Source organism: Ahaetulla prasina, chromosome 3 (genome assembly GCF_028640845.1).
Source record: "Ahaetulla prasina isolate Xishuangbanna chromosome 3, ASM2864084v1, whole genome shotgun sequence".
Lineage (NCBI taxonomy): Eukaryota > Metazoa > Chordata > Lepidosauria > Squamata > Colubridae > Ahaetulla > Ahaetulla prasina.
The window spans coordinates 168,433,993-168,449,226 of NC_080541.1; the positions used below are offsets into that span (position 1 = coordinate 168,433,993).

Sequence of the window (15,234 nt, forward strand, 5' to 3'; positions counted from 1 at the left end):
CACATTTTAAAAGTCCCGATTTGTTTTGTAGAGAGCTGCATCAGTGGAGCCCTTCAATGGAGCCTTGATTAAACTGAATCAACCAGTGGTGGTATTCACTTACCTTCGCTACCGGTTTGCAAATGTGAGCGTGCGTGCTTGCTTTGCTCAAGCACACCACCTCTGCACATGTGCAGAGCCTTCTGCGCATGCGCAGAGCGTCAAAAACAGGATGTGATGACATCCGGGCGGATGGTCAGAGCCTCCTTCAGCCACTGCTACCGGTTCGCCCAAAATGGATAGAACCGGATGAATAGCACCACTGGAATCAACCCTTTAGGGCCTCACACAGGCCAGCCTAAAGAACATACCAAGGCAGCAAACATCTGCTGGAATCTTAATGACATTCACTTTGGGATTGATGCCCTTCTAACTTCTGCTTTCCAGGATGTTGGGTCTCACGTTAAAAGACCACCAACTATCTTGTTAGTATTTGGAAAGTCTTAAAAAACCCACCCCTTCTTAAAAACAAATTGATGCTTTTAGTTTAAAATGTTATTTTAGTACTTTTCCCCTTAATTTTTTTATTTCCATCGCAAGCTGCTCATGGGATGTTGGTAGTTGGCAATATCATAATAAAATTGCAATCTTAAGATATATTCTAGACTGGGAAAACACTGTAAATACTTTGATATTAATTGTACCACTAATACAATGAAAACAATTAAAAACAATTTTCAGTAACATGTGGGTTGAAATACTTGTTCTCCACTCAAGCCTCTAAGGCAGGGGTGAAATGCTCTCGGTTCGGACCGGATCACCTGATCCGGTAGCGATGACGGTGGGTGATTCAGAGAACCAGTAGCAAAAATCCTTGGCCCCCTCCCCATGCTGCACGATGAGCCACGCGATCATCAAAAAAAATGCTTTTAAAAGTTAAAAAAAAGTTGGCCACGCCCACCCAGTCACACCAAGCCATGCCCACAGAACCGGTAGTAACAAATTTTACATTTCACCCCTGCTCTAAGGGACAACAACGTGAGCGATATTTTCTTTATTATTAATTTGCAAGCAGAGAGTGCAGCTTTTTAAAAGGACGTTGGGAAAATGTAGCTGATGTTTACTTAGACATTTTCTAGGCTTTAATGACACTGACTGAAAAAGCTACCTGTAGGTTTTATTACCTTTAGAAGCAAGAAATTCATGTAATTTTACAATAGGCCTTTAATACACCATTATTAAAAATACATGCCCCTCTATTGCAATTGCACAAATCCTGTATTGTATGCACAGAATGGAGCTATATAAGATCATAATATCTATGTGTGGACATAAGTGCACAAGCATGACTAATATTTCTGTTGGTTTACAAAGTTTACAGAGAAGAAGTGCAATTGTATAACATGCCAAATCAGAAGTAAATCTTCTCCCAGATAAGAGTGCCTAGAGTTGCAGGATATCCCATTGATCTGAAGTGGATCAATTCCATTGAGCATGTGGTTAGGTTGAAATAATATTTGTGTGTATAGATTGGTGTGCTGTCCATTTTTGGCTTCATAATTGCTAACAGAGAGCAATTCTTTTACAACAGTAGAAGACCCTCTTTCATCTGAGAAGCAGGAGGGGATGTTGAGGCAGAAAAGGGAGCAGCGGCATGGAAAAAGCAGCTCCAAATTACCTAGCAGTCATGGTCAAGATAGGTAAATTATCACCAAACGGCATAGCGTAGTACAAGGAAAAAGGACTGTACATCAATTATGTGTCGTACATCAAAGGTTGGAATTTAAGAGAATCAATGATTTAATCCCTTCTCTGTGAAATGAAGAGATTTGAAATGAAACGTTCCATAGCTGATTGGTGACAGCCTAGTTATCCAGAGACTTTCTTTTGAGCTTATCACGTAGACTGAGATGAAGTTGTTTCAGAGGCTAATTTACTTAGCAAGGTTTTAAAAAAATCCTAAAGAAGTGAAGGGATTATTTCCATTTGGCTACCAAGGGTGGCGTTGTCTAAAACGTAAAAGAGAACATGCAACGATGCAATCACGTCAGTTTAGAGTACAGGTAGCCCTCGATCCATGACCACAATTGAGCCCAGAATTTACGTTGCTAACAGAGAAATTTGTTAAGTGAGTTTTGCCCCATTTTACGATTTTTCTTGCCACGTTTGTTAAGTGGATCACTGCAGTTGTTAAATTAGTAACATGGTTGTTCAATGAATCTGGTTTCCCCCATTGACTTCGCTTGCCAGAAATTTGAAAAAGATGATCACATGACCCTGGTAACCATCATAAATATGAACCAGTTGTCAAGCATCCGAATGTAAATCACGTGACCGTGGCGATGCTGCAATGGTCACAAGTGTGAAAAATGGTCCTAAGCCCCTTTTTTCAGTGTCGTCGCAACTATGAAGAGTCACTAAATGAACAGTTGCAAGTCGAGACTACCTGTACTATCTGGAAACTGGCCTTAAGCTGACCGTATGAGCCATGGTGGCGCAGTGGTTAGAATGCAGTACTGCAGGCTGACTCTGCTCACATTGCCAGGAATTCGACTCCTTCGATCCTGACCGGCACAAGGTTGACTAAGCCTTCCATCCTTCCGAGGTTGATAAAATGAGGACCCAGATTGTTGAAGGCAATATGCTGACCGTGTAAACCACTTAGAGGGGGGCTGTAAAGCATGATGAAGCGATATAAATAAGTCTAAGTGCTATTAAATGCAGAGTGGAAACAGGATCAGCAGGGTGACACCTATGTTGAGGTTGATGCGCTGGTAGGCTTCTAGATCCAATTTGAGATGCCTGGAGCCCTACATGGCTTGGCATCTCTGTACTTGCAGGATTGTCTCTCCTGACCAGATTCTGCCAACCTCCCAAGAGGGGTTAATCAACATCCCATCCCTGATGAAATTAAGGGAGAGGGAGCACAAAGATATACAGTATGGACTTTCCTGGAGGTGGCCCCATATATTGGGAGTACCTTGCTAGAGATTGATGAAGAGTAGCAGATGTACTAGTTTTGGGTTAACTACCATGATCACTTTGCACATTTTATTTCAGTTCTTATAAGTTTCTGGCATACTACAAAAGTTGCAGATGCTACTGTTTACAAGAGATTTCTTTCTAGATTGTTGTAAGAGAGAAGGTGTGTTGTAAGAGAGAAGGTGAAATGCTCCTGGTTCGGACCTGATCACCCGATCCGGTAGCGATGGCGGCAGGTGGTTCAGAGAACCAGTAGCAAAAATCCCTCCCCCCCTCATGCCCAGCTAAGCCATGCGATCATCAGAGGGTTTTTTTAAAACTTTTAAAAGCATTTTTCTTGGGCTGAAAAAATGCTTTTAAAAGTAAAAAAAAAAGCCTCTGATGATCGCGCGGCTCAGCTGGGATCATCAGAGGCTTTTAAAAGCACTTTTTTACAACCTCTTCACCAGAAGAGGTTGGAGAAAAAAATGCTTTTAAAAGTTAAAAAAAAAGGTGGCCAGACCCACCCAGTCACATTACCCCCAAGCCACGCCCACAGAACCGGTAGTCACAAATTTTACTTTTCACCCCTGCCCTTACCCAACCTTGCATAACACCACTTGCTTCAAATGATGATTGGGCCAGCAACAAACTTTCTTAAATATACATGTTTCTGCATTATTATTGATCCAAAACCTACTTAGTCCACCCAAAAAATAAGTCCCATCTTTTGGAATACTTATGCCATTGTACATCCTCCAATCTTCAAGAGGTATATGAATTACTTTTTGTGGCTTTGGACAAGCATCTTCACTGACAAAACCCCACTTTGCACTTGTGCGCGAGTTTCAGGATTGTGCTTCAAAGAGAACACGAGCGCCCGCACCGTCCTGCGGTAGGACGTATTAACGAGATGGGAAGAGAGATAAAAAGCTTCTTGCTCAATATTTTCTGCCAGCAGGTGACCAATCTGAAAACAGAAAGTAAGAAATGAGATCCATATATTTAATAACGAGACTAAGCATTTGCAAGGGAGGTAGTTTCTTAATCAGCTCAAACAAGGAAATTCACATCACATGTTAAATAGGAAGAGCAATTTCATTTCACTGCAGCAATTAAAGAATAAGGCTGTGTGGTCAGTTCCTGTTTTGGTTTTTTTCAGCCCAACAGGAAAGTAATCTGTAGTCAGCCTGGAGTATCCAACTCAAAAGCAATTATGAACGGAGGAGTACCATTTCCAATAAGTGATGATTTCTGCTGGGGTTTTAGACTATTCCAAAACCAGTCCTAGATGTTCTGAATCCTTCACAAAACTGAGAGGCAAGGCTCTAAAAGAAAATGGAGGCTCTGTGTACAAGTGTCAGTTATGATCAAGAAAACAGAAAAGGACTTGTTAAAGCAGGGGTCTCCAACCTTGGTCCCTTTAAGACATGTGGACTTCAACTCCCAGAGTCCCTCAGCCAGCAAAGCTGGCTGAGGAACTCTGGGAGTTGAAGTCCACAAGTCTTAAAGGGACCAAGGTTGGAGACCCCTGTGTTAAAGCATTAATTTTGAAGTCCAGCTTCAGCATGTGCCCACCTATATACAATGAGATATCTAAAGAAGCAGTATCAAAATAAAATAAAAGCAGTTATTGCCTACAAAAAAAAGAGAGGGTTATTTCATTTTGATTGTTGGTATCACAGAACTAAGAAGACTCCTCTTTATCTTATCTTATTTTACAGCCACTGTGGGCATAACCTCATCACCGTCAACTGCATCTTATATCCAGAATGATGCTGTTAGTTTTCATTTACATCGAATAACTTATTCCTACTGGAGAGAATTACTGATCATGGTGCCTTTGCAGAATTGTGAATTTAAAGCACATATTCCCAAACTCACTTTTCCAATTATTTAGAATATCTTGTCGGTTTTAAAATCACTGTCACTTATACGAGTGCTTTTTCTAACTGCTCTGCTGATTTATACATCTGTCTTCTTAGCAATATCTCATATGAGAAAATTCAAATAATAAGGTGTACAGTATTTACTACCAACCTTCAAGTTCCCTTTAGAAATGAATGTTGACGAGAGTTGAACAGATATGACATGCTTTACTCTTAACACTGCTGCCTAAGCAACTATAACCAGTGAATAACCAACTATACATCTATAGTTTGAGCTCATAGCTCATCGTATTTTACTTGTTTTACTTATACAGCTGTCAATATGTTCCCATGCTTAACAGCAGGGAGATACTATAAAGACAAATGGATCCTTTTTCCAGTGTAACAATGCCAGGGTTAAATGTGTAGGACATTACAGACAAATCTTCATTTCATTTATATGTAAAAATGTAAAACCAGCTTGCATAAAGTAAACTGAATCAGGTATTCCATCTAAATTATTACAAACATACAGTATATGCATACACATTTAATTAAAATTGTGTCTACTCTAATAAGCTTTTAACATTTCTTATTCTAGACATTTGAATATATTCCCCTCCCTGCTTAAACCGTATTCTTTAAATTATAGCTATTTTGTGCATATGCATTAAAAAAGCCGAAACACCAAAAATATGTGTAAATTTTTTTGCTACCGGTTCTGTGGGCGTGGCTTGGTGGGCGTGGCAGGGAAAGGATACTGCAAAATCTCCATTCCCACTCCACTCTGGCCAGCCAGAGGTGGTACCCAAAATTTCCGCTTCCGGTTCTCTAAACTGCTCAAAATTTCCACTACCGGTTCTCCAGAACCTGTCAGAACCTGCTGGATTTCACCCCAGGTGCAGTACAAACTTTTTTTTACAAGGCTAGGGAGGTAGATCAAGATTCTATCCCTCTGAGAATAAATATTTCCCATTGTATCCTGCAATAAAAGTCTATGGCTATGTATTTATTTTAGTAGGTTTCTTTCTGGTCCTTCTGTAAAATCTATAAAAGTAACTGTTTTGTTCAAATCGAAACAATACTACAATCATAAAAGCAAGTTAAAAGGTGAAAAAATAACTCTTGATTTGTTAGCATGTAACGTTAAAAATAGAAACACTGTTTTATAGTTAGGCATGTATAAACAGTTTACACAAAATCACAGGAATGGTAAAATTGTTATGCTACATGGGGTTGCCACCAAAGATCATCAGGAAGCATCAGATGGTCCAGAGTGCAGTGGCACAGGTAGTTATTGACACATGTCACTATTACCATGAAACACTGCTTCTCCACTGATTTCCAATAGGCTTCCAGGTGCAATACAAGATACCGATTATCACCTTAAATGCCCTATATGGCACACAACCAAATTACTTGAAGAAAGTTCAAATTACTATCTTCTCCCAAGAACATCTGCCTGCCCCACCTACTCCCACAGGGAATGTATACTCCAGATTTCTTCTTTTTCTTCTCATGGGACCTAGAACCATGCCTTTTCTATGATTGCCATGTTCTTTGGAATGGTCTCCAATCTCCACTCCATCATATGACAAGCCTCAACTTAGCTCACTTTTAGAAAAACTATCTGGCTCATCCCCTCAACATTAAGGGCCAGTTGAGTGAGAATCTTTCCTCTTGGTTGCTCTGTTCTTGTTGCTTATATTTATATATTGCATATGTTTAAGCAAAAGCAATAGCACTTATATACCGCTTCACAGTGCTTTACAGCCCTCTCTAAGCAGTTTTACAGTCAGCCTATTGCCCCCAAAAATCTGGCTCCTCATTTTAGCGACCTCGGAAGGATAGAAGGCTGAGTCAACCTTGAGCCTGGTGATTTGGGAAGGATTTGTTTGTTTGTGTTTTTATGGTGTACCCTGTCCAGAGTCAAAAGGTTTTGAGTTAGTGGCCTTATGAATTTTGTTAATAAAATAATAAATATTCTACAGTAAGTAATAGCAATGCAGATTCTTTTGACTTTGGTTTAGCATGGTATAAATCATTATCAGCAGGGCCTCTGGTGGCTCAACAGACTAATGCAGTCTGTTATTAACACAGCTGCTTGCAATTACTGCAAGTTCAAGTCCCACCAGGCCCAAGGTTGACTCAGCCTTCCATCCTTTATATGGTAGGTAAAATGAGGACTCAGATTGTTGGGGGCAATAAAAGTTGACTTTGTATATAATATACAAATGGATGAGACTATTGCTTAACACAATGTAAGCCGCCCTGAGTCTTCGGAGAAGGGCAGGATATAAATTCAAATAAAAAATTAATAATAATTATGACTTTTAAAAAAAAACCATTTTCTGGCTTAGAAGGTTTTCCTCATATTGCTTAGCACTTGGGTTGCTGGACTGTTCCTTTGGGCCCACTCTGTGTATAACTGCATCTAGAGATATTTTTAAAAGTAGACATTTGATATGCATCTTTTAACATGTGACCATCTTCAGTGAGAAAAGTGAGAAATAGTGAAGTGTCTTACAATGTAATTGGAAGAAAAAAATTTAAAAACTCAGGTTAAAAGTGAAATGTAGATATTTGTGTAACTACTCCCATTGAATCTGTGCACTCACTTTTTCATATATAAATAATTTTATATTTATATATTTATTTATTTTTCATAAATAAAGTATTTATAATATGTACAACACTGTTAAACTAGTTCCCCAGTTAAGCCTGACTCGAATCACTGCAATATTACGCATCTGTCTGAAAAACTGTGGGCAACAACTGATGATTCCAACTCATAATTTGGTTTACCAAGCATCTGACATTTTAGCTCCAGGGCCTGCTGCTGTTTTCTTAACAAAACAGGAGGGCATAATTTTTCTGACCAAAGTTGATAAGGAATAAAAGCACTGCCTCTAAATTTTGCTTTGTAGTCTTTCGGTGCCTTGACATGCCATTTAAAGGATAATTAATGAATTCATTTAAAAGGATAATTATTATGGAGTTTAATAGAGCAAGCAAGCTGGTCATTAAGCTCATGGAGAATTCTTGTTGTGTTCATTACGTAAGGGTACCATAGGGATCTGATATTTACCACCACTTTGTACACTATTGACCCTCTCTGTAGGGTCTCACAATAAACTCTGATTTACAAACTTTTAATTACGGATATAAGGTTTGCCTGAAATATAGAACATCTAGAGAGATGTAGAACATCTAGACAGGGGACCACTATTATACATTGACTATAAAATAATAACTACACATTTACATATTTCTTTTCTTTCAAATGATTTCCTAAATGACTACATAATGCTGGGTAATAATTTGTTCAATTATATTTCACTGAACTGATCATAGTCAATTGGGATTATGTAACAGGTTAAGCTATAAAGCATGATTTACGAAGCGCAATCTATACATTTGCGCAATATTCCAATCCAAAACAAATCACATTATGGCTAAGCATGATTTGTAAACTCAGTCCCAAGCCAATAGTTGTGCGGCCTCTTGAAATAAGGCTACAGTGGTGAAATAAAGGCTCTTCTCTGTTGTAAAGCTGTTTCTGTTGTAAACAAGAAGTTAATTCTGGTATCACTTCAGCAACAGGCCCAAAATGATGTTTATTTCTTGAGGCCTTCCAGCACATGATTGAAGTAGGTTTTAAAATATTTTATTCCTTCTTCTGGTTTTAGACTTCTGTCATGCTTTTGTTGTTTCAGCTGATTTTATATTTCAATTTATTGCAGTTGATATTGTTTTTATGATCCTCCTGGGCCACTCTGGGAGTTGTGTGAAGCAAAAGTGCAAAACATTTTAAATGCAATTATGATTGCAGCTACTCCAGAGGAACGCGTATATGGATCCGCTTCACTAAAAATGAGTAATAACAAATATTTGACTGGATGTTACGGGTAGGTGCGCAGGAATAAGGAAAAATTATAGAGAATGCATTTCCCACGACAGTATATACTACAACTGGGTTTTTTACTCATTTATTTAGAACATTTATATGACCACCGAACTCATTTAGGGTGACTCTGAGCAGTTTATAGAAGTAAAAGATATAGTTGCAGTCTCAATGATCCACAAGGTTTCATCCTCCACTACCTGCAATTTATACATTTATCTTCTCTATTGTTTTATTCTTTTCTTAATCTCTGCTATCAAGACAAAATGGCATGTTATATCATAGTAACAACCAGCAGCCAAATTCAATAGTTTTCTACCACAACCATGGCTAAAGTACCTTCTGAAGGGGGAAAAGGTCCTATTGGCAAGTTACTTATCAATAAGTAACTTTTGAATATCAACTTGTGATTTGTGTAGAATGTTTATTACTACTTTCATTCCCTCGTTGTCTAAATGGATGAAGTCAGACTGAATTTTTCAAGATTAGCTGAAACTATCTGAAAGCTGTTGTCACTTTCTTAAAATGCAATTCAGGAGAAGAGGAGGAATGAACAAATAAACTGATTGTGGATTGTTGTTTTTTAAGAGATAGAGAATTTGTTGAAATATAAGGAAGCCAAAACTAAGCCAATGTTGGATTTATCATCTGTTCCTTCAAACTGCAAAGCAACTTGTCTTCAAGGACATCAATATTTGCATCTGAATGCCTGCCATATAACTTCATCTGATTTTTTTGTTAGAAAATTTACAGTGTATGGCTGCCCATCTTATATGACTGTAACTCTGAATGACATACAGGAAAATAACCAAATGAAAAGCCCAACTAACTGCTGAAACTAACAATATCAACAACAAAAATCAGCATATCAATAGTGTATAATAGAAGAGATGTCGCTCAAGGTTGAACTGTAAAGTTCTCAGTGCTCTCTGTTTGGTTGTTTGCTGGCAGACGATTCATTACCCAATTGTTTGCTTTCGGTATTATTGTAAACTGCCCAGAGTCACTTATAGAGTGAAATGGGTCGTGTAAATAAATTTGATAAACAAACAAACATCATCAATGCAAGACTTCCACAACAACACATAGTCAGGATCCATCAACACACCCTTCTCCTCTCAAAGGATAGGCTTATCTATCACCCTGGCTCAATAAAGGTAATAGGGTCAGAGCTAATTTTGTGGTGCAGAATGGAGATCATTGCCAAGGGTAGATGCCCCATTAGGGTCCTAAGTCCCATTATATGACAGGGAAGGGGCCTGGATCATGCCTACCCTGTTAGAGCATATGAGTTGGGAACAAATAATGGGAGAAAAGCAATCCTACAAATAACGAAATAGTAATATTAGGCTACAAAGAAAGGTTATTTCTTAGAGATTTACCATGAAGATATACACATTACCTCGAGTTCTAGAGCTTCTGCGAGTAGCTTCCGGGCATTCTGTCTCAGGCCCTCTGTTCTGGGATTACTCCTGACTTCAATTAAAGGTCTATTTGAGTGGTTTTTAATAAAACTTCTCCACTCGGTGTACACCTCTTTTGCAAGAGTGGCCACATCCTGGTCTGGGTGTTTCCGCATCTTATTCACTGTATGACCTAGGAGTAAATTAAAGATATAGAGTGCATGGTAGCATTGAATAGGATGTCGGAATGTGGGGCAAAGCTGAAAAACATCTTTTTTCTTCTTACAGCTGCCACTGCAATGTAGAAATCCTGCTCAATGAAGAGCAATTGGTTGCTGCGGCATCTATTCCCAAACAAGAATTATTATTACTATTTTTTGAGACCCATTGTGACATGGAGATTTAGCAACAGAGAGGAATTGGGAGAAACGGGAGGTGGGGGGGGGAATTCAAATGCATCATGTGGGTTTCCTAGAAATTGTCTACTTCATGACATCTAAAATAAATTGAAAGCTATTTTGGGAATGTAACTCAGGAGGAGCAATTAAAATAAGCTCCATGAGCACAGAAGGGGAAAATGAAGAAGGCATTGTTCTGAATGCTTGGTGGTTTCTGTGTGTGTGTGTGTGTGTGTGTTTAGAGGTGCAGCTTGATTGACAGAGGACAATATTTGTCATTTGGAGAAATCCTAGGGTGATAATGCAAAGAAAGGGCAGAACCAGGACCAATATTAAACTTGACTGAACCCAGAATTCAAATAAGTACTAATTAAATCAGTATGATTACTCCCCACGTATAATTTTTCCCCTTTGAACATTTCAAACTAAATCTTAGACGCAACTTCTCCAAGGACTCTGAGAGCTGCATTTTAAGTTAGTGGCTTTGATATGTGAACAGATAGGGCTCGATTTACAACAGTTCACTTAGTGACTGTTCAAAGTTACAACAGCACTGAAAAAAGTGACTTATAACAGTTTTTCACACTTAACAACCACTGCAGCATGGTCACGTGATCAAAATTCAAATGCTTGGCAACTGACTCATATTTATGATGGTTGCAGTTAACAAATGTGTTACTTAGCAACATAAATTTTGGATTCAATTGTAGTTGTAAGACGAGGACTACCTTTTCTAAACGCTTAGCATTTTATAATTGAACTGTCCCAATTTACTCCCACAAGCCACAATTCCGGCCTCTCCCGACAGAATATAAAAAGCAAATTGTTACCTATTTTCGTTGAAAGCAAAATTTCCTTGGAGGGTATTTTCTTCTTTAACTCCATCAAGGCCTCAATTAGGTTCTCCTTAGGTTGAATTGAAAGCTCCAGTACAGATTTCCATCTTTTTATATCTTCTACGACTACCACTCTCTAGGAAAGAAACCCATCATTAGGAGCTAGAATGAGGCAAACATATTTACTGCAAACTCATTTTCTGTGCTTTGTGTCAACAAACAGTGCCGTTATTGCCCTCTAAATTATTGATGATGATGGACAGTCAAATACAGAAAATCGGATAATCCACACAGATGAGTACTTGTTTCACAGCAAGTCCCTGATGTAAAGTGAGTGAAATCTAGAAAGCAAACACAACTCATTAGGCTGCCATCTTCAATTCACTTACTATTCTGAAGAGAGTGCGTAGAGCAAAGATTATATGGCGTTCTCATATAAAAATATAAGAACGCCATATAATGTTGTCAACTACACGATTCTTCACTATTACCGAAACTAAACATGCACTTGCTTGCTTTTGCTCTCTTGGCCCCAGACACATATTAACTGTCATTTCCCCTCCCCCCCTCCCCCGCTACACTGCTGTATCTGTTTCACATCGTTCATATTCTTCTGATTTATTCCTCTACAAAATAAAGTTTTCCACTGTTCTCTTCCTTATGAAATTATATTATTTTCTCTTCCTAAAGATTTTTCTTTTCTACTGATTTATTTTTAAACTCTTCCCACTTCATTTAACTGTTGAAGAAAAAGCAAGTCCCATAAATAATTAAAAAATAGAATAGAATAGAATAGAATTTTTTATTGGCCAAGTGTGATTGGACACACAAGGAATTTGTCTTGGTGCAGCCCTGGATGCAATATGCTGAGGAAAACTTACCAAAAAAAAAGAGAAAAGAAAACTGAGCAAAAAAACAAGTAAAATAAATTTGGATGCTTAAAATTTCCTTTTTTTTAGTAAGCGTTACTCTTAAAATAAAAGAGAAAAAAATTACAAGAACAATTTCTTCCAGATTATTGCTTTGTCTTTTGAGAGGAATTACTAAAATTGGTGTTCATTGGAAATACTTTCTAAATACAGTATTTATATAATTAAAAATGCTATCCCATTAATGTGAAATCACAACTTTTTCAAAATGCTCATTAATTTTTAAGTTAGTTTAAATTAGTTTCATTTTGATCTGATAGCTCAATTTGTCAAATGAATAATTTTACTTTACTAGGAAGAGTTATTAAAACCAGTTTTATGGGAGGCAAACAATAAATGTGCTGAGTTGCTAACCAAGGTAAGGATCGCTGGAAAGCTGCCTCATTTGATTTCCTTGCCTCCATTCTGAAGGTATAAGCTACATTTGATATTATTACTGCATTTGATGTTATAATTCTTCTCAATATGTTTTTGCAGCTTCACTGAACCTCCATTTTGGCCAAACCTCCTCCAGAATGTTGTTTAAGCCATTTAAAGCACAGGTGTCAAACTCGCCACATCTTGTTGCCATCAAGTGACATTTTGCGACATTTTCCCCATTCACGGAGTTGGCACAGGACACATCTGGCTTGTGGGCCGCCAGTTTAACACCCCTGATTTAAAGTATAAATATTTCTTAAAATTTTAATAAAATCCATTCATTATTCTTTGAAAGGTTACACGGGCTGATAAAAAAAATTAAAAAGTTATTTTTGAGATGTTTCATTTGGATCACATACTGAAATTACAGGGTTCCAGAAAAGTTAACAGTCAAGCTTGTGATATTTTTGTTAATGATATTTCTTTGCATGAAAAAATAGGCTTTTCTTTAATCCGCCCCCCCACCGATAGCCCTATTGGATTTTAAATACATATTTTGGGAAACAGTTCTAGCTTTACAATTTATCCCCTCAGAAATACTATCATGTTGTTTGAAATCAAAGAAAGAAATCTAAATTATTAAAATGCAATTGCCGGTAGTATATTTGGGAAACTATCTGAAACCTACCTTTAGAGATTCTATTGTAGCTTGTTTATAAACCTTTTTCCCGGGATCGTTCCCTGTTGGTTCTCCTTTAGTTCTGGGTGTCCTTATAACAAATTTATCCATCATCTAATAATCCATTAAAAAACAGGAACAAATAATTGTTTATAGCAAGACCGTAGCTCTGAATGAAAGGAAGGAAGGATGATGTACTGTCTTGGTCTTCATAAACGAACTGAGCTTAATAGTGACCTTGCAGTTTAAACTAAATAGCACAAAGACCTGTAAATAATGCAAAAGTAGAAAAGGCGTATTCTGTGCTCAGAAATAATATAATATAAACATGAGGCTTAAAATGTGTTGCTGCGAGCATGAACTGCTTTACCATTAAACGATGTTCAAGCGAGATCGGGAACCAAGTTGAACCTGTTGAATTTCTGTCGTTGTTGAGAAGCACAGTTCTTTCCACTTTTCACTTGAGGTTTCTTTTAAAGTAATAAATTAATTTGGTAAAAGATAATGGGAGACGAGCTACATCTCACCTGGGAAACAATATTATTTGTCCGGGATGCTTGTTAATTGCCGGAACTGCATCTCCTTCCGCTTCTCGCCCCCCCCCCTGAAACTACATTTCCCAACAACGCTTCATTTTCAACCGACTTTCCTGCCCTTCCGGATTGATCATAGAGATACTCTAGCAACCACATCCTTCACAGAGAGATAGACTTGCCTGGTTTTTGGTGTTTTTTTTTGTTATGGGAAAAACCATTCGCTGAGGGGAGGGAGGGGAATTAACATAATTGTGATTGGACAGGGAATTAACTTACAAACGATAGCGTTACATGGTTGTGTGGCGCTACCTATAAACGTATCTATCTTCTGCCATCCAATTGGTCAGTGTTTCTCAACCTTGACAACTTTGTTAAGATTTCAAATCTCAGAATTTTCCCCCCCACACACCCCAAGTTGTCTGGGGCAGGAGTCTGCAAACTTGGCTCTTTTAAGACTTGTGGACTTCAACTCCCAGAGTTCATCAGCCAGCAAAGGAACTCTGCAAAGCTGGCTGAGGAACTCTTGGAATTTAAGTCCACAAGTCTTAAAAGAGCCAAGTTTGCCGACCCCTGGTCTGGGGGGATTCTGGGAGTCGAAGTCCCCTATCTTAAAAATCGCCAAGACTGATTAACTTTGCAGTAAGGGAAGATCCCCCTGACGATGCATATTGATAAAATAAGTGGAATAAAACTGGGTTGCGAATTAAAATGTTGCTAAATTGTTTCTTGCTAAAATGTTTCTAATAATTCTTCAGACTGTTGGAAATGCAAAAAAATCCCTGGAGCATATTATCACCTCTGGTGGACATGTCCTAAGGCAGGAGTTCTAACCTTGGTCCCTTTAAGACTTGTGGACTTCAACTCCCAGAGTCCTCTGGAACTCTGAAACAACTCTGGAAGTTGAAGTCCACAAGTCTTAAAGGGACCAAGGTTGGAGACCCCTGTCCTAAGGCGAAAAAATACTGGTCCAAAATTAGAAACGGAATAGAAGAGATAAGTGGCCAGAAGGTGGACTTGAAATCAGAGACGTTTTTACTAGGAATATTAAGCAGAACCTACAGTAAAGAAATTCAATGTTTGATTTTACACATAATTACAGCTGCAAGGATTGTCTACGCACAGTTCTGGAAAAATGAAAAAGTACCAACAGAAGAAGAAATTAGTCAAGAAAATTCTGGACTGTGCAGAGATGGATAAATTAACGAAAGAAATAAAAGAAAAGAAAGAGACAGAATATTATCAAATATGGACCAAGTGGTACGATTGGTTAGAGAATAGGAAAAGTAAATATGAATAAATGATGGAGAAGGGAATGTGACAAATGTATAAAATACTGTAAATGAATAAAACTAGATATAAAGGGACGATAAAGATAAAAGTA

At 38.0% G+C, this 15,234-nt stretch overlaps 1 protein-coding gene across 4 annotated transcripts; it reads right to left on the minus strand.

Moving 5' to 3' along the window:
* Window positions 1–3,345: 3,345 nt before the first annotated feature.
* Window positions 3,346–13,915, minus strand: TCEANC2 (transcription elongation factor A N-terminal and central domain containing 2). 4 transcript variants are annotated; one of them, XM_058177743.1, is made up of 5 exons: window positions 13,845–13,915; window positions 13,327–13,431; window positions 11,344–11,485; window positions 10,115–10,308; window positions 3,346–3,910 (listed from the first exon to the last, which is right to left on the minus strand). In XM_058177743.1, the coding sequence occupies exons 2-5, from the start codon at window positions 13,429–13,431 to the stop codon at window positions 3,722–3,724; spliced, it is 630 nt and encodes a 209-aa protein (XP_058033726.1). In that variant the 5' UTR covers window positions 13,845–13,915; the 3' UTR covers window positions 3,346–3,721. The 4 variants fall into 4 exon arrangements, with proteins under 4 accessions (XP_058033726.1, XP_058033724.1, XP_058033725.1 ...); XM_058177741.1 differs by having other exon boundaries at window positions 13,688–13,906; XM_058177742.1 differs by having other exon boundaries at window positions 13,327–13,584; window positions 13,688–13,906.
* Between the last annotated feature and the right edge of the window lie 1,319 nt (window positions 13,916–15,234).

Excerpts from the sequence above, each read along its gene's own strand:
- TCEANC2 (XM_058177741.1), bottom strand. Across the intron at positions 11,486-13,326 it reads CTACAATAGAATCTCTAAAG|AGAGTGGTAGTCGTAGAAGA; the intron begins GTAGGTTTCAGA and ends TTTCTTTCCTAG. Across the intron at positions 10,309-11,343 it reads TTTGCTTTCAACGAAAATAG|GTCATACAGTGAATAAGATG; the intron begins GTAACAATTTGC and ends ATTTACTCCTAG.